Below are 19,383 nucleotides of genomic sequence, written 5' to 3' on the forward strand. Positions count from 1 at the left end.
CACTCGCCGGCCTCTACCAAGATCCTCACTCTTAATGCTTTCCCCATAGCTAACTCTCCCTCAAAAAAACTCTCCCTCAGATCCATCGGATGATTTTGAAAGTCAATGCATTTTTGCTATCATCACAGCTCTGTGTTACTGTCGGGTTTGCAGTTGACAACAGTTTGCTCTATGTGTAAATTATCATGTACTTCCTCCGTTTCTAAATATAAGCCTTTTTAGAGATTTCAATAAGAACTGCTGTATAAGCTGGATCTTATTTGTGCAAGTTCCATTCATCTATACATATTTTTGGGAAGGCTCGATTTGCCTATTGTTAGAGGTCAATAAGGAGAAGGTGAGTCGCCCAACTGATGAGGAGTCAAATATAACATTTCTTTCTTTCTGCAACAGCATGGACGATGCAGGTTCAGAGTCAACGGCTGTGCCCCTCGATTTATTACTACAAATCACAGATGGTTTTTCCGAGGAGCGGAAACTTGGTAGTGGTTCGTTTGGAGAGGTTTACTTGGTAAGATAATAGATTGTTTACATGGCTTCCTGACATCAACAATATCAAACTAGTATCATACTACTACCGTATTTTGAACAAGAGGTATTTGGTGATTTGGTCAATGTATAAGATCCGTGATTTACCTACTATCGTCTTTAGTAGGTGTCGCATATGAGTGCCTATGTGTGCATGAGTCTACAAGTTGTATACTCTATTTACATATAACCTTTAGGCCAGATTTAACCATAACAAAGATCAGCAAAGTCTGCATCAGGTTCAGTTGAGCACAAAGGATTTCGCCTATCGCTGATAAAATTATAACTAGAAGTTCCAGGCTTCAAGCTGCGTGAGTAGACCAGAAAAAAATAACTAAGTAACAGCAAACACGGAGTAGTAACAAAACCTCTTTTTACAACAGGACATAGGGCTGCAAAAGATATATATATATATATATATATCCCAATGACCACTTATGAACCTGGTTTCATTCAGAAGGATTTCCACTCGGTTTGTATCGTCTCCGTCATCTCCAAGTCCGGCAACCCCCAGCAACAATGGACCCCGGGAGTAAACTTGTCGACCACCAGCCCCGTCAACTTTAGTGATCTAAACGCTCTTATATTTCTTTACAGAGTGAGTACTATATATATTTCTCTACTGGTCTTGTTAATGATGAACTCACGTACATTCCTGTAGCAGTAAATGATTTGTGTTTCCACATTCAAGCATAGCATTTTCTACTTTACAAACAGTAAATTAAACCATGTGAAATGTTGTGCAGGGTGTGCATCCAGACGGGCAAAAGATTGCTGTGAAGAAGATCTATGATATGCCCGGGGTTGACGAGGAGCAATTTCATAATGAGTTTAAGAACCTTGCAAGGCTGCAGCACCGAAATATTGTGCGGTTAGTTGGCTATTGCCACCATATTCAGGAAGTACCAGCAATGTACGAAGGAAAATTGGTTCTTGCGGAAAAGATACATAGGGCGCTCTGCTTGGAGTATATGTCTAATGGAAGCCTTGAAAAATATATTTCTGGTAAAGATGTTGTTCTCCTTGTTTTACTTACCATATTAAGGTTTCTTTTTTTTCGAGACCATAGCATGTTAAGGTATCATCCTTAGAATTTACCTCTCGAGAATTCCCCTTATTTGGTGCTGCAGATGAATGTGATAAATATGATTGGCACACAGGCTACGGAATAATTAAGGGGATTTGCCAGGGTTTGAAATACCTCCACACTAAATTAGAGCCACCTATTTATCATTTGGATTTAAAGCCAGCCAACATATTGCTGGATGAGAACATGGTTCCCAGAATTGCAGATTTTGGGATATCTAGGCTGTTTGGAGATGAACGAACGCGAGCTACAAAAAGTACTTTAGGAACACAGTAAGCATTCTTCATATGAACTGAAATTGGAGAAGGTAAATGTATTTTGGATTAGATGTGTAGTAACAGTAACATTTGTATAACATGTGTGATGCAGAGGGTACTTACCGCCGGAATACATACGCAACTATTTAATCTCAAGTAAATTTGACATATTCAGCCTGGGTGTCGTCATCATAAAGATAATGGCAGGACGGGCGGGCTACTACAAAAGCGCTGAAATGTCTTCCCACGAATTCACTAATTTGGTAAGAGAACGTGCTGCCTTTATCAAGATAATGTGCATGTAATTCATAAAAATACTTTGATTATTCTAAGATATTATCATTTTTTTGTACTCTAAATCGGTAGGTACAGGAAAATTGGACAAATAGACCACATGAAACATCGAGTCTGATGAAGGCATATTCCAAGCAAGTAAAGATATGTATTGAAATAGGTTTAAGTTGTGTGCAGGAGGATCAACACAAAAGGCCAACTGTAAAGAATATTGTTGATAGACTGAATGAGACAGAAACTGAGTGTACCTATGCGTATAAGAAATTTGACGTGCAGGAGAACCCAGGGGGGCTCACCCCTAATTATTTCATGAACAATGGCCGCCCTGTCAGTGAAGTGCCTCTGAACAATGATGCAGGCCCTTCCAAACAAGCTAGAATGGCATGGCAATATCCTACAGACATGACTGCACAACAAGGTGAATTTTAATACTCCCTCCGTTCACTTTTGTAAGGCGCGGAAGAAAATTTCCGACAGCCCCAAAAAAAGGGTAATGGACAACAATACCCCTTCCAATCGATCAATTGAAATTCAAAAAATATCGGAATCGCCTCGCCCAGCGCATCGTCGCCCACCTCGCGCCCGGCTTCTCCTCTCCCAGTGCGTCGTCGCCCACCTCGCACCCGGCTTCTCCTCGCCCAGCGCGTCGCTGCCCACCTCGCGCCCAAGATCTCTTCGCTGCTCACCTGGCGCCCAACTTCTCCGCCCAGGGTCTCCCGCTCATCGCCGCCCAGGATCTCATCCTCATCGCCGCCCAGATTCCTGGTCACCGCCGGCCCCAGGACCACACCTCGCCGGCCGCCGGCCACCAGCCCCAGCGCACCTCGCCAGCACTGCCTCCCTTCTTCCCCGCGTCGTCGGCAAGGTGCAGCTAGCCCTGAGCCAGGGGAGCCAGGGGAGAAGGCCAGGAGAAGTTGAGCTCGGAAGCCGGCATAACTCCTCGCCCAACACCTCGCTGCTCCTTGCCCAGGATCTGCGTATTCCACAACCTCCAGGCTCGGTGATCCTTGTTGGCTTCTCGCTGAAAGCCGGCCCAGCTCCTCGTCCAGCACCTTTGATGGTCCAGCTCCTCACCAACAACATCAGTAGATCTTCAACAGCAAGGAAGAAGCAGATCCTCAACATCAACAGCAGCAGCTCGTTGGCCCAATTTCAAGCATGGTAGTCCCAGATCTCAATTTCACTCCACCTGAAGAAGGCAACGAAGAACCTGAAGAAGAAAGCAACAATGCTGGTCAAAATTCAGGTATAATTTCTTCTAATCTTGCATCAAATTATGCCTCGGAAGTAACAGAGAAGGGATTGCTAAGATTGAATAGTGCATATGAGGAAGCTTCATTTTGTTCATAGGTTATTCAACAAGCAACATTTACATTTTCAACAAGCAACAGAGGTCTCCTGGACATTAATTGTAGGGACATTTTCAGTTTTTGTCTCATTTGCTTATAGGCAAACTGAACAAACTCCATGTATGTGTGTGTAAATAAACATATACTCTGACAGCATGTATGTGTGTGTAAATAGGCATATACCCTGACAGCTACGTGTTCATGGGACCCCTATCTCCAATTATTTGAAATGCCTTGCCCAAGCTATCAAAGAAGGGTGCACGACACTCATGCGTTAAAACAAAAATGGCTACATAAGTTTCAGTTCAGAACCATGCCAAGAGCATAGCTCCAAATATCTATTTTCAGGCCAAAATGTCCCCTTACCAGGTTACATTCACATATAGACAATTCAGTTCAGCAGGAACAAAGCCTATCTGACCAGTTTCTCTTGAACATATTTACCCTCAAAATTAGCATATACCCTGACAGCTACGAATGGAAAAGAAATTGCTGCAAGTTAAGTTTAGTTTATAATCTATTTATATTTACAAGTTTTGAGGTATACGGAACTGAACACTTTAGTTTATATTTACAAGTTTAGTTTACATTTATATTTTCAGCAAGCAACATTTATGTTTATATTTACAGCAAGCAAAGCAAGCAATACTCCTATCCTATGGAATTGTTGTTGCTATTGTTGACCTCTTGTTTACATTTCCAGCAACCAATTTTTAATATTCTTGCAATAATTAATTTAATTATTCTATTGCTATTGTAGGAGTACAAAGGCAAAGGAATTGGCTCACTGATGCGCAGAGATATGCCGCTTACATGTCCTTGGAAACCCTCCATAAGAGTAGAGGAGGCAAGTTCAAGAGAACTGATAAGAAGGACGTGGCTGCAATATTTGGAGCACATGTTCGAGTTATTCAAAGAATATGGGAGACGGCAATGAAACAGAAAGGCCTTGGTCAGGAGGTGGATGTTTCAAACAAAAGAAAGGAAAATTGTGGAAGAAAATCTTATGATGATATCCTATCTCTCATTCCGACAATTCCCTTAAACAAGAGGTCAACTATTCGATCTCTAGCCAAGGCACTAGGTGTAAGCCCTACTACACTATACAAGAAGTTCAAGTTGAATAAGATAAGGAGACACTCCAACAGGGTAAAGCCGGTACTGACAGAGAAAAATAAGAGAGATAGGGTGGATTTTTGCCTCTCTATGATAGATGAGGCAACATTAGGAGATGTAAGCCCAAGTTTCAGGAGTATGCATAATATTGTTCACATCGACGAAAAATGGTTCTCCATGACCAAGAGAAAGAGGAACTACTATCTGCTGCCTGACGAAGAGGACCCGGAAAGACCTGTCAAAAACTCGATTGGAAAAGTGATGTTTCTCACAGCGGTAGCAAGACCACGGTTTGATGAAGATGGGAACATGACATTCTCTGGAAAAATTGGGGTATGGCCATTCGTGAGAGTGACTGCAGCAGCAAAAAAAAGCAAGAACAGGGAAAAAGGGACATTGGAAACAAAGCCTGTCATAGTGACGAGGGATGTGATGAGAGAGTACATTATACAGAAGGTTGTGCCAGCGATTCAAGCATTGTGGCCTGCAGATGATGATGGACAACCCATTTTTATCCAGCAAGATAACGCGAGAACACATATCCTACCTAATGATCAAGCATTCGCAGAAGCTGTGGACGAAAGTGGCCTGGACATCAGAATAATGTATCAGCCTCCAAATTCTCCGGACATGAACGCCCTGGACCTTGGGTTCTTCAGCTCGATTCAGTCGCTAACAGACTGCAAAAGTCCGAAAACTATTCCAGAGCTGATTAAAGGTGTTCAAGAGGAGTTCGATGGATATGAAGTTTCAAAACTTAACAGAGTATTCATAACTCTGCAGACTTGCATGGTTGAAGTAATGAAGAATGGTGGAGCCAATAAATACAAAATCCCGCACATGAACAAGGATAGGCTAGAAAGGCTACAACTGCTACCGCCCATGATCTCAGTTCCTCCCGAAGTGTATGCAATGGCACTAGAGATGCTTGGACGCTGATCCTACTCCAGTTTGTTGTGTAATCTGTGTGTACTTGTTGTGTATTCTACTCCAGTTTGTTGTAGTACTTGTGTATTCCGTGCTTACAAGCAAAGGAGTATGTGTTTATGTGTGAACTTGAGGTCTATAATTATTGTTGCCACAGACTATATTGTGCTATATATTGCTATATACTCCAGCTTATACTTGGACTACTTGCTGTATATTGGAATATATACTCCAGTATTTATGGTTGGAAAAGAAGAGAACTGAATCACTTGCTATAGATAGATTGATACCCCAGTACTCCTAGCAAGTTGCAAAACACTCCAACTAGGAGTATATTCTTTACTTGTTTGATAGGAGTATATATTCTCTGCAGCAAAGAATATACACTCATAGGAAGTTTTAGATGTACTCCTAGATGCAAACTGAGATGCCAAGCTCTTTACTGAATTTTTACTCCAAAAATAGGAGTATCATGCTTGCTTAACTGAACTTTTATTCAATGTACTGTTGGCGAACTACTCCAGAAAAATTCATGTCGATCAACTCTTTCGGTTGGGTTAAATTATGGAGAATTTCTAACGAGATCGCATATTTAGCACAAGATATTTAAATTATGGAGTATTTCATTCAGTTGAGTAAAAGGGCAACTACTCCATCTGCAGTAAGTAGATTACCTGAACTTTGGACGGTTCATACCCATTCCAGAAGATATACTCCACCACATCTGTTAATCTGCAAGGCAAATTAGGTGGAGAGGATCAAGTGGTGAACACTAAAGTGGCCTGGACATCATTTGTCTTTGCTTGATTTTCATCCATACACACACAATCTTTCTCCTTCACTTTTATTTCTCCAAAACAGAGGTAGAGTTGTTTTTCTTTTTTGCAGAAGCAGAGTTTGATGTGACTTACAAGTTTGTACTGTATCATCATCATATTTGTTGCTTTCAGAAGACACTTAATTTGATAACTGCCTCATCTTAGTACACACACATACAAGCAAAGCTAGCTACTCCCCTGCATTTGATTACTGAGGTGTCAATCAGTGCATGCTATGTGCGTGTGGGAGGCCGGCATGTCACTGTCGTTGTAGCACAAGGAGCCGCACCATTTGACAGATCCCTCCATCCATCATGCTTGTGAATCTGATGCTCTGAATCATATCCATGACCAGATGCATTTAACTGAAGGTGAGGTGAGAAGAGCAGAATACAGACTACAGAGGATGAACTAGATGCATTTAACTGCAGCGGCTGCGGTAAATCCTCACCTCGGAGACGAGCTTCCTGCTCTGCTCTGCGATGGTTGTACGGCTCGAAGAAGGGCCCATCCACCCCTCCCCCTCCCAGCACCCCCGCCGTTGATGCTGAGGAGGAAGAGGAGCGGGAGGGTAACGGCGATGTGGGCATCGCCTGAAGCAGCAGATCCGGGCGGACGACCGGCAGCAGCAGCTCCGGGCCGGCAACCAGCAGAAGCAGCTCCGTCGCGCCGTCTTGATAGTCCACGCCGCAGATCGAGCACCGCCACTGCAGATCAGAGAGCCGGAGGGGGAAAAATCGCATTTTTAACGATGGAGTTGTTTCTGTAGAGCGCCGGCGATGCGCGCGAGGGAGAGGGCGCTGACGACGCACGCGAGGGAGAAGCTCGGGGAGAGGCGGCGCCGGCGAGAGAGGGCGAGGGAGAAGCTCGGGGAGAGGCGGCGCCGGCGATGCGGGCGAGCGTGCGTCAGAGAGGGAGGGATGTGGGCGAGTGTGTGTGAGGGAGGGGATGCGAATGTTTCGCTACCATGTTCGCGGCCGACACGGGGGTAAAAATGGAAAACACCATTCTCGTGCGCGACCGAGCGAGGGTGCACATGATTTCGCTCCGCGACTTATAAAAGTAAACGTAGGGAGTACTATGTTCCACCACTGATCTTGTTTGTTACATTTTTCTCAAAATTTAAGCTATTGCAGAACTTGGTGAACGACAAGCAGCTTTGCTTCCTAATGGAATTTATGAGCCTCCTAGGTATCTGGCATTTTTTTTTCTGGCCGTACATGTTTTTATTTTCCTTTTGGAACTGTCTCACTCATCTTCTTTTAAAATTTAGGCAGATATCGGCAGGTTTTCCTGAATCTGGAGGCACCACTAGAGTCAAGCTGCGCTTTGTTGATGTTGAAGGACCAAAAGACCCCCTTTACACTGGTTGTCCAGTACAATGGCTGAATGGAGAAAATGCTAAGGTAGTGATATTTGAAAACGATAAGCAAATCACACAGGGCGACCTTTCTAAATTGCAAATTGAGATTTTAGCAGTCCATGCTGATTTCTTTACTGAGCGAGGACAAGCGGACTTCACCAAAGAGGAATTCAACAAGCAGATACATATGTATAATGGGAAAGAGTCAGTCTTAACAGTTGTAGTTAATTTAACAAATGGTGAGGCCTGTATTGGCTCCTTTTTCTTCACGGAGAGCTACAGGAAAAAGTTAAGATTGACAGCAAGAGTTGAAAGACAGGATCTTGCGGTCAGAGTTCAAGAAGCAATTACTGATCCTTTTGTCGTCAAAGACCACCAAAGCGCATGTGAGTATACGAGTATACCCTTTATCTATTCGGGGCATCAATATTTTTAATTGTACTGCATTGGAAATTTTAATACAGTGGTGCAATCTGCTCATTCAATGAAACGTTTATTGTTTGACATTGTCAGCTGAGAAACATGTTCCTCCTCTAAGTGGCTGCCAAGATTATTCAAGTAAAAAAATAATTAAAGCACACATCATATCTTTCATAAAGTTTTATGGCCTTATACATGCAGTGGCATTATTTATCTGGAAATATGAAGTCTTGGCACTAATGTTCTGCTTTTGGAAGGGAATGGCTAGTTCTGTAACAAAATTGAGATTGCAATTTTCTTTGCTCAATACATATTTTATTTTGAGTTATCCATTTCCTGTGGAATACCGAAAGAATGGGACCGTCTTAATTTTCTAATGTTTGTATATTTGGTCGTAGATCAGTAATATGCATGGTAAATCGATTTGCAGCTTACCATGTACATTAATCCTTTGCTGAATGCTATTATCATCAGACACAGTGGTATCCATAATGAAACGATCCTATATATTGGCATAAGACATCCAACATTTGTTTACTTTCAGTAAATGGAAAGAAGTATCCTCCATCTACAGAAGAAGCGGTACATCGTTTGGAGAACATTTCTCTAAAGGAGAAGCTTTGCAATGACCTAGCTGATAAAAATATTACTACAGTGAAGCGCTTGATGCGTCATTATCACAGAGATAAATCTGGTCTCCAAAAGGTAAATGTATAGTTATAGACTTTTAAAAATGTAATGATGTTTCTACAGTCTTTAGTGTTTCAAATTACCTGCAATAGATATAATTAATACGCCCAGTACCTCCTAGGACTTGCTTGGACTGCATAATGCTAAATGTTCATGTGGACTATAATATCTGCTAGCACTTCATTATTACCGAAAAAAGCTTTCGCCCCGCTTTGTATGTAAAGCAAACCGCCCAATCCACAAACATGGAACACGAATACAGCCACACACACGCACAAGGCGTGAAGGTTCACAAATGCACTCACACACACAACAAGGTACCAAGGTTAATGCTGAGGGCACAACTCAACAAGCCCAAAAAAGGAAAAAAAAAGAGGCCGGCACACCGGCCCAACGGAGATAGCCGGAAGCCTAGTCTGGCTCTGGAGGAGGCGGCGGAAGCGGGGGCGCCACACGGAAGGCCATCGCTCGAAGGTCGGAGATGAGGGTGTTGATGGCGTTCCAATCCTGGATGCGGCTAAGCGGCCGCCAGAGCTGCAAGAAACCACATATTTTAAAGATGGCGCAGTCGCACGTCGAAGAGGAGTGTGCTGGATGACAAGCACTTCATTATTTGCTGAGAAAACTCTTAACTTCTGGCAAATAGCTTACTGGCATGAAGGATGAGGACTGGAGTACCATGGTACACATGCCACCACATGTGATCCTGGGGTTGAGATCTATTCTTATGGAGTTGCAGAGGAAAATTGTGAACTCTTATTCAATGTTTTTTATGATCTTGTCGGTGTGCTGACCAATGGAGATTATGTTCCTGTCAGTGACCTTGATCAGTTTCAGCAGGTATGCATGTGACACTATTCCATGTCCATCATAATTAGGCTGTTATATACACTAAAGTAATAGTGTGCTGGCAATTAACTTGCAAATGTTGTCACGGTAACAAGGTATAGCAAAATTTGCTTGTGGAACTTTGAATACTTCAGCGTCACAATGAACAGCTATTGGCTAACCTATAACTGCATTGCTGAACAAAAACAAGGTAAATTGATGTTAGAGAAGTGAGCCTAGCTTACTTGGTTGGGGGAGTGGAGTACAATCCCACCACCGGGGTTCAAGTACCCGAGGACATGAATTTTGGTTTTTATCCTATTTATACCGCCGGGGCCCCCGTTACAGTTTTCCTTCCAAAAAAGGTAAACTACTAATATGGAGTTTATTATTTCCTATAAGCGTATGATAAAAGCATGTTGTTAAACCCCTTCAATCACAGTAGAATTCAACATAAGGGGGAGCTAGCGACAACCCCGGTGCACCTAAAGAAAACCCATAAAAAGACAAATTCATCATAAAAATAGCAGGGAAAATAGAAGCATTTTGCTGGCACCAATACATTGCTATCACACTAAAATATTGCTTTTCGATGATGTAGAAGCTTTATAAAGTTATGATCATCAGATGCTTTGCTGCAGTCCAAATAAAAGCAAGCATGTTCTAGTACATTATGACGGTGATGACATAAAAGAAAGATTCTGTTACAGCTTAAAGTGAAGAGCAGGAAAATGTCCGCATTAAAGAAACTCGAGGAGCGGGAAAAATCAGGGGTTCTTATTCCTGATTATTTGATGATGAATGGCTGCCCTGTCCGTGCAGTGCCTCTGAACAATGATGCAGGTCCTTCCGTACAAGCTAAAAGGACATCGCAATATCCTAATGACATAGCTGCACAGAACGGTGAGCTTTAATACTGCATTCCATCAATGAACTTCGTTGTTGTATGTTTCTCAAAATTCAATTTATTGCAGAATTTGGTGATCGACATTCATTGATTGGGTTCTCACTGGCCGAAGTCCTGTCAAACAATGACGCTGGTGATTCGAAGCAAGAACATACGGTGCATCAAGGTCAATATTAAACACCTGCCTAGTTTTGCATCACACATCCTCAAGACTGTAATTTCTGTTTCATTGCAAGATTATTATTGTTATTACTACTACTATTATTGTTGTTGTTTCTGATAGTTTTGGGGATCAACTTGCTGTAGGACATGGTCAGCCCGATGCTTCTATGACACATGCAAATATCTTAAATGATCAGGGATCACTTTCAGCACAGCCAACTCCGTTGCACAATTTTCTACCAGTAAATAAAGTTACCTACTGCTATGGCACAATCAACAATTCCATCCTGCATTTTTCCATCAACCACCTAACGATTCCTGGATTCTAGGTTCCAACGGATGAGATGATCACAGGTGCAAGTCTAACTGACGAACAGACTGAATACTTCTCGACAACTGATTCTCTTGGCACTTGTGAAACAGCGGAGAACGTCGTACCTCTCTCGAGGCGACGGTTTCGTGTTAATATAGGCAGGCGCATATCCCTGATAAGCATACAAGTTTGTTGAGATTACATCTTGAGGTACAAGGAAAGTAGAGATAAGATATACATGAGGAGATTACAACCATATACTCTAACCAACCTAGACCGAAACTTATCTCAACTAAACCGGTGCGTGATGCGCCCCTTGGACCTGAACATTATATGGTTTAACACCCTCCCATAATCACAACTTGGACAAGTTGAGATTACGCTTAAATTCTTCAAAACCTCTGGTAGGCAAAGCTTTAGTGAAGCCATCTGCAACTTGGTCTTGAGACCGAATATATCCAGCTTTTTTTTCTGCTACTCTTTCTCTGACAAAGTGAAAATCTATTTCGATATGTTTTGTTCTTGCATGAAATATTGGGTTAGCAGAAAGATAGGTGACACCCAGATTGTCACACCATAAGCATGGAGCCTGTTTACTATGTATCCCAAGCTCTTTCACTAATGACTGAACCCAAATAATTTCTGCAGTAGCATTTGCTAGTGCTTTGTATTCTGCTTCTGTGCTGGATCTAGACATAGTAGCTTGTTTTTTAGCACACCATGAGATTAAATTTGGACTAAAGAACACTGCAAAACCACCTGTTGAGCGTCTGTCATCAAGACAACCTGCCCAATCAGAGTCAGAAAAGGCACTTACAAGTGTTGATGGTGACTTGGTGAAGGTGAGTCCAACACTGAAAGTATTCTTGACATATCTGAGTATGCGTTTTGCAGCTGTCAAATGTACTGTAGTGGGTGCATGAAGGAACTGACATACTTTGTTCACAGCAAAAGAAATATCAGGCCTAGTCAGAGTTAAATATTGCAGTGCACCAACCATACTTCTATACCTGGTGCTGTCCTCTTGATTCAAGAGTTTCCCTTCTGTTAAGGATAGTTTCTCAGAGCTGGATAGAGGTGTTGGATCTGCCTTGCAACCTTGCAACCCTGCTCTTGCTACAAGATCAGTGGCATACTTCTCTTGGGACAAGTGAAGCTCATCTCCATTTGTTTTTACTTCAATGCCAAGGAAGTAGTGCAAGTCTCCTAGATCCTTGAGAGCAAACTCAGAGTTCAAATCCTTGAGCAGTGCTGAAATAGCTTCATCAGATGAGCTTGTGACAATAATATCATCAACATATATAAGCACAAATATAGATGTATTTGACTTGTTGAAAATAAACAGTGAGGTGTCAGACTTGGATGGAGCAAACCCAAGTCCTTGAAGCTTTGAAATCAACCGAGAATACCATGCTCTAGGAGCTTGTTTTAATCCATATAGAGCCTTGTCAAGCTTGCATATGTGGAGGGGTTTTTGTCTATTTTCAAACCCAGGAGGTTGTTTCATGAACACTTCCTATTACAGAACACCATAAAGAAACGCGTTCTGAACATCTAGCTGGCGTAGACTCCATCCTCTGGATACGGCAATAGACAAAACGAGGCGAATAGTAGCAGCCTTTACTACAGGACTAAAAGTATCCTCATAGTCTAAACCGCACCTTTGTTTAAAACCTTTTGCAACTATTCTAGCCTTATAACGATCTATGGTGCCATCAGATTTCTTTTTAATTCTGAAGACCCATTTACAATCTATAACATTTTTACCTTTGCCTTGACGTGCTGGAACTAAGTGCCAAGTTTTATTTTTGTGGAGCACCATGTATTCATCTTCCATAGCCTTCTGCCACTTGGGATCGCCTAGAGCTTCTGCAACAGAGTGTGGAATATCTGGTTCATGTGAAACACAAGCAAGTCCAAACTTTGCTAAAGACTTGTAATTTTGGGTTGAGTAACTCCCCTCTGAAGCCTAGTGCGAGGTGGTGTAGAAGGATCAGCAGAAGATCCAGCGCCAGGAACAGTTGCAGGCTCGCTGGGCGAGGACATGCGGACCGGATCTTCTGTGGCCGGCGCACGTGAAGCTAAAGAAGAAGTCGCTGCAGAGGATCCCGATCTAGCAGGGGGCGCATGATTTCGCTATGATTGCGCCGGTGGGACAGGAGCTGCAGCGGGATCCGCACCAGAATCAGCACCCGTATCCTGCCTCGATGGGCGCCGCGCGTAGCAGCGCGTGTCGGGGCCAAACCGACCAGGTGCGGGGCCAGACGCGGGGCCGGGCGGGGGGTCAGGCGCTGGCGGCTGGAGTTGGCGCTGGTTGGTTGGCGCGGAGCGATGACCAGGCGATCCACCGAGCCGCTGGTGGCGTGTGGCGATGCGGGGCTCGAGGCAGATCGGCCTGGCGCGAAGGGCGCGGATCCCATGGGGGCCAGGGCAGCAGACTGGCGCAGAACCGATCCCGAGGAGGATGCGCCTGGATCCCAAGGTAGATCCGCGCCGATGATGCTGCTGTTTTGTCCAGGAAGCATAAAATGATGATTTGGGCTGATTTCTTCACCGATTTCTGCACAATTTTTTTTCTGTTGCATCACAAGACTCAAGACCATCATCAGTAAGAGGATTAGTCAACAATTGGTCATTAGTGTCTAAAACATCCCCATTGGCACGACCCGTGAGGTGTGAAGGTAGAAGAAGAATCTCCTTTTGAAGAAGGGCTCCGGTGTTGGGATGAAGTTGTGCAAAAGGGAAAACAGTTTCATCGAACACAACATCACGGGAAATATAGACACATCCGGTGGATACATCAAGACATTTTACACCCTTATGTTGTGGACTATAGCCCAAGAAAACACACTGTTTGGATCGGAAGATGAGTTTGTGGTTGTTGTATGGCCGAAGATTCGGCCAACACGCACACCCAAACACTCGTAGAGATGTGTAATCTGGTTTTGTGTGAAGGAGACGTTCTACTGGAGATTCATTGTTGATGACTCTACTTGGCAACATGTTTATGAGGTGGACTACGGTGAGAAAGGCCTCATCCCAGAATTTCAAAGGCATAGAGGCAACAGCAAGTAAGGCCAGCCGACTTCAACTATATGCCTGTGCTTGCGCTCGGCTGATCCGTTTTGCTGGTGAGCATGGGGGCATGACACGTGATGTGATATGCCAACTTGCTGAAAAAAGGAGTTGAGGTTGCGGTACTCCCCTCCCCAATCGGATTGGAGAGCTAGGATTTTGCAATCAAACTTTCTTTCTACTAGTGCTTGAAAGTTGTGAAAAACTTGAAAGACATCAGATTTCTTTTTGATGAGATAGATCCACGTGTACTTGCTATAGTCATCGATAAAACTTACGTAATAAGTGTGTCTGCCAACTGATTTAGGTGCAGGACCCCAAACGTCGGAAAAAATGAGCTCAAGAGGTTTGGTGGAGATGCTTGTAGACACAGGATAAGGTAGTTGATGACTTTTAGCACACTGACATGAATCACAAATTGTTTCACGATCTCGCTCACCAACAAACGGGAGCTTATTCTTTTTAAGCAAATGTTCAACTAAAGAAAAAGATGCATGCCCTAATCTATCATGCCACCGTGTTGAAGAGACTTTGGTGACACCATAGGCTTGTTTATTCAATCTCCTAAGCTCCGAAATCAACGGGTACAACCCTCGAACGCATCTACCTCGATACAAAATTTTCTTCGTGACCTGATCCTTGATCAAAAAGAAAAACGGATAAAACTCAAGGAATACATGGTTGTCAATGGCAATGCGATGAACTGAAAGGAGATTTTTAGAAGCACTAGGGACATGCAAAAATTTTCTTAGACGGATATTTCTATGGGGGGTCACTGAATGACCAACGTGGCTAATGCTCATACCTTCTGCGTTGGCAGTGTGAACTTGGTCTTGTCCATGGTACTTCTCACGAACTGTCACCTTTTCCAGCTCGCTCGTGATGTGGTCAGTTGCACCACTGTCCACGTACCAGTTCGTGTCGATGCCGTAGGAGCCATCAGCAGCACCTGCAACCTTCTCATCTTGTGAGGATTCGCCATCATATTCATAGCGATACCAGCAGTCGCGGGCGGTGTGGCCTAGCTTGCCGCAGATTTGGCATCGCGGCGCATCAGGGTTGGCGCGAGGCCTGCCACCACGACGGCCCCTATTGTTGTTGTTGGAGGGCCGCCCGCCGCCACCGCCGCCACCACGGGAGGAGTTGCCACCGCTGCTGTTTCCGCCAGATGGCGGCTTTCCCTTGCCGCGCGGAGGTCCACGGTAGCGTGAGCCACCACCGCCGCGGCCGCCGCCGCGAGAGCCTACATTGGCAGATGACTTGAAGCCCCCACCCGAGTTGTTGTTGTAGAGGGCAAGGCGCTGATCAAAGTTGCTCATCTAAGCGTAGAGGTCATCGATGCTGATGGTGTCGGTGCGCTTGTCATTGGCGGAGACGAGGGGTTGATACTCCATGTCGAGGCCGGCGGTGATGTAGGACACAAGCTCATCGTCATCGATGGGCTTTCCGGCGGCTGCGAGCTCATCGGCGAGTGCTCTCATCTGGGCGAAGTAGGCGGCAACAGATTGCGTCCCCTTCTGCACCGTGGAGAGAGCAACCCGGATGTTGTTGATGCGGGCTCGAGACTGCGACGAGAACATGTGGGCGAGAGCCGCCCAGAGCTCGTGCGGCATGGCGATGGAGGTAACCTGCACGAGGACCTCTTTGGTGAGAGTATTGAGCAAGTATCCGAGTACCTGCTGCCCTTCTTTGAACCAGATCGGATGGAGAGGGTTCGGCGTCTGCTCTTCTTTCCCATCTTTGTCCTTCGTGACGAGGATCTTGATAGGTTCCGGCATGGAGCCGTCGGTGTAGCCGAAGAGGCCAGCCCCTCTCAGCTGCGGTGTCACCTGCGCACGCCACAGGACGTAGTTGGTGCGGGTGAGCTTTTCTGCAACCTGCCCAAGGGAAGCCTGGACGGTGCTGGAGGAGGACGACATGGCTGGCGGTGGATGGGTTTTGCTAGATGCGATGGATAGAGGTGGCTCTGTATACCATGTGAAACAGCGGAGAACGTCGTACCTCTCTCGAGGCGACGGTTTCGTGTTAATATAGGCAGGGGCATATCCCTGATAAGCATACAAGTTTGTTGAGATTACATCTTGAGGTACAAGGAAAGTAGAGATAATATATACATGAGGAGATTACAACCATATACTCTAATCAACCTAGACCGAAACTTATCTCAACTAAACCGGTGCGTGATGCGCCCCTTGGACCTGAACATTATATGGTTTAACAGCACTCTAGAAAATGCAATTCTTGGGCCTGAATTGGACATATCCTGTGACAGCCCCAAGAGCTTATTGCAAGCCAAGAATCTTTTGAAACAAGGTAACTGGAGACAGGTTCTGGGAATTAATACAGGAGACTTGAAGCAGGTGATCATAGCATGTGGTAAGGCTGCTGCAGAGAATGATATACATACAGAAGTGCTGATATCTGAGCTACGTCAGCTGGTGTCTATCTCTGGAGATCCAATGCAACGCCTAGGAGCATACATGTTGGAAGGGCTTGTGGCCAGGCTCTCTTTCTCTGGAAGTAAGCTGTATAAATCCTTGAAGTGCAAAGAACCTACAAGCTCTGAGTTAATATCTCACATGCATCACCTTTCTGAGATCTGCCCATTCTACAGGTTTAGTTACATGTCAGCCAATGGTGCCATAGCAGAGGCTATCAAAAGCGAGAACTTCGTTCACATCATCGATTTCCATATCGCACAGGGGAGCCAGTGGATAACTATCATTGAGGCTCTTGCAGCGAGGTCTGGGGGTCCACCATGCCTAAGAATCACTGGCATAGATGACTCAAACTCTGCTTATGCCCGAGGTGGTGGACTGGATATGGTTGGGACAAGATTGCATAGTGTCTCTGCGTCGTGTGGCATGCCCTTTGAGTTCAATGCTGTTCATGCTGCTAGCCATGAGGTTTATCTTGAGCATCTTGATATAAGGCCCGGGGAGGTCATTGTAGTGAATTTTGCCTATGAGCTGCATCATACTCCTGATGAAAGCGTGAGCACGGAAAATCACCGGAACAGGATTATAAGAATGATCAAGAGCCTATCCCCCAGGGTTGTGACTCTTGTTGAGCAGGAGTCGAATACAAACACAGCTCCATTCTTCTCAAGATACTTGGAGACCTTCGAATACTATACGGCAATGTTTGAGTCAATAGATGTTGCTCTCCCAAGGGATGATAAGAGACGGATTAGCACAGAGCAGCACTGTCTTGCAAGGGATGTCATCAATTTAATAGCGTGTGAGGGTGCTGAAAGGGTTGAGAGGCTTGAGGCGTTTGGGAAATGGAAGGCAAGGTTTGCAATGGCTGGATTTAGGCCGTACCCACTGAGTTCGCTGGTGAACAACACCATCAAAACGCTGCTGGATAACTACCACAGTTGCTACAGGCTTGAGGAAAGGGACGGAGTCCTTTACCTTGGTTGGAAGAGTAGAGTATTGGTCGTGTCTTCCGCATGGTGCTGACATGTCTTCAGAAGAAGCTCATGTATGTGCACTGTTTTTATCGTTGAAACTGAACCGTGGAGTGATTTTGTGTTACGTTGATCCACGATATTTCTATAGCCTGACTTATCCTGCCCCCAGTTTCAGATGGAACCTGTGCTTATAATTAAGGGCTTTGCTGCTTGTCGGTTCAGTTACCTGTCTACTCACTGCTCATCTAATTCAGAGGAATCGGCACCAGGAGTTGCTGTGATAATACCGCGACAGCCATAACGTAGAAGAAGGCGTAGTGATCGCCTAAATAAATATGTTTATAGCTAGGAATTTGGTGTGTTGTGGTTTGCCCCCGTTGTAGGATTGACATGATTGTACGTAATATACTGTACTAATTAGAGCATGTTTCGCTAGTAGAAAAAGGGTCAAACGTGAAGCATAATAGTGCCGGTTTGAATTTCAGCCGGCACTAATGTATACAATAGCACCGGTTCGTGGCGGCGATCAATAGCACCGGTTCGTGGCGAACCTTTACTACCGGTTCATGTTATGAACCGGTACTAAAGAGGCTGTGTCAACCTGCGGTCAGGCTATGGCCCCACCATCACCATTTAGTGCCGGTTCGTACCACGAACCGGTACTAATGAGGTTATGGCAAGCTGTTTTTAGTCCCACCTCGCCAAGAGAGAGGGACTAGGAGCGGTTTATAAGCCCTGAGTGCAGAGACGATGAAGAAGAGGCTCAATGCTCACGTTGCTTAGCTTCAAGCCTTCACGAATATGGTAGATTGCACGGAGCTACGCACAGTGCAGTTTACACTATTCCGAAAGGCTTGAAGCAAATTAACGAGCATTGCATCTCTTTTTTATTTTTACTAACTTATTACAACTCCGGACTTCTTCTGTTATGGCAAAAACTAATTGCACGTCGGCATTTCTTTTTTTTAAACTTTGGTTATAACTCCAGACTTTGACCATCTAGTTTTGCAGAAAAGAAAAAATAGCAGAAAAGAAAAAAATAGCAGAAAAGAAAAAAAACTATAGCTGGAAAGAAAAAAACTATATAAAAAAACTACTCAGAAATAAATAAAAAAAAATAAATATATCAGAAAAGAAAAAACTACTCAGAAATAAATAGAAGAAAAAATAAAGCAGAAAAGAAAAAAAAAATTATATTTGCTATTTTTCAATCGTTCACAAAATGACCGTGAAATTGAAAATCACTACAAAATGAACTCTGAAAATGTTAAATTTTGGCAAACTAGATGAATAAAACTACTCACAAATAAATAAAAGAAAATAAATATAACAGAAAAGAAAAAACTATAAAAAAAACTACACAGAAATAAATAGAAGAAAATAAAGCAGAAAAGAAACTATAAAAAAATTGGGGCGCTGGCCTGTGGGCCTGCTAGGCCACAGGCGTGCAATTACAGGCCTTAAAGGCCCAGCAGACTCACAGGGTAGCGCGCAGAGTTTACGCCCACAAACCTGTTATATAGAGGAGTTCGAAGAGGTAGCCGCGACTGAGTTTATAAACCAGTGCGGCTGCCCTTCGCCCGGCGAGGTGGGACTAAACTTTGGGGTGGCAGCGCGAGGCCTTTAGTACCGGTTGGTGGCTCCAACCGGTACTAAAGGCCTTTCCTATATATACAACACTTACGAAAATTCAGTTAGATCTCCCCACTTCTTTCGTCTCCAACCTCTCTCGCGCCGCTCGAACCCGTCCTCGCCGCCCGTCGCCCGTCGTCCGTCGTCGTCGTCGCTGTCCCCGCCGCCGCCTGTCGTCGTCGCCGTCTCGCGCCGCCGCCCC

At 44.4% G+C, this 19,383-nt stretch overlaps 3 protein-coding genes and 1 pseudogene across 3 annotated transcripts; 3 read left to right on the plus strand and 1 right to left on the minus strand.

Annotated features, from left to right (window-relative positions):
• The first annotated feature begins 156 nt into the window (after positions 1-156).
• On the plus strand, positions 157-2,704 carry LOC119303360 (putative receptor-like protein kinase At4g00960). The gene is made up of 5 exons (XM_037580483.1): positions 157-511; positions 1,275-1,533; positions 1,659-1,887; positions 1,985-2,135; positions 2,239-2,704. Exons 1-5 carry the CDS (start codon positions 395-397, stop codon positions 2,593-2,595), a joined length of 1,113 nt encoding a protein of 370 aa, XP_037436380.1. The 5' UTR covers positions 157-394; the 3' UTR covers positions 2,596-2,704.
• A 216-nt stretch (positions 2,705-2,920) lies between these two features.
• Positions 2,921-5,570, plus strand: LOC119300137. Its single transcript, XM_037577193.1, has 2 exons — positions 2,921-3,412; positions 4,276-5,570. The coding sequence occupies exons 1-2, from the start codon at positions 3,325-3,327 to the stop codon at positions 5,568-5,570; spliced, it is 1,383 nt and encodes a 460-aa protein (XP_037433090.1). The 5' UTR covers positions 2,921-3,324.
• Positions 5,571-15,437: 9,867 nt separating this feature from the next.
• Positions 15,438-15,576, minus strand: LOC119304604 (annotated as a pseudogene).
• A 741-nt stretch (positions 15,577-16,317) lies between these two features.
• Positions 16,318-17,598, plus strand: LOC119300138 (chitin-inducible gibberellin-responsive protein 2-like). The gene has a single exon (XM_037577194.1). It carries the CDS (start codon positions 16,318-16,320, stop codon positions 17,596-17,598), a length of 1,281 nt encoding a protein of 426 aa, XP_037433091.1.
• The last annotated feature ends 1,785 nt before the right edge of the window (positions 17,599-19,383 follow it).

The sequence above is a fragment of the Triticum dicoccoides genome, chromosome 5A (assembly GCF_002162155.2).
Source record: "Triticum dicoccoides isolate Atlit2015 ecotype Zavitan chromosome 5A, WEW_v2.0, whole genome shotgun sequence".
NCBI lineage: Eukaryota > Viridiplantae > Streptophyta > Magnoliopsida > Poales > Poaceae > Triticum > Triticum dicoccoides.

Coding starts and splice junctions, on each gene's coding strand:
- LOC119303360 (XM_037580483.1), top strand. CDS start 395: ATGGACGATGCAGGTTCAGAGTCAACGGCTGTGCCCCTCGATTTATTA. Junction 512..1,274: donor CGTTTGGAGAGGTTTACTTG/GTAAGATAATAG, acceptor AATGTTGTGCAG/GGTGTGCATCCAGACGGGCA. Junction 2,136..2,238: donor CCCACGAATTCACTAATTTG/GTAAGAGAACGT, acceptor CTAAATCGGTAG/GTACAGGAAAATTGGACAAA.
- LOC119300137 (XM_037577193.1), top strand. CDS start 3,325: ATGGTAGTCCCAGATCTCAATTTCACTCCACCTGAAGAAGGCAACGAA. Junction 3,413..4,275: donor CAATGCTGGTCAAAATTCAG/GTATAATTTCTT, acceptor TTGCTATTGTAG/GAGTACAAAGGCAAAGGAAT.
- LOC119300138 (XM_037577194.1), top strand. CDS start 16,318: ATGCGCCCCTTGGACCTGAACATTATATGGTTTAACAGCACTCTAGAA.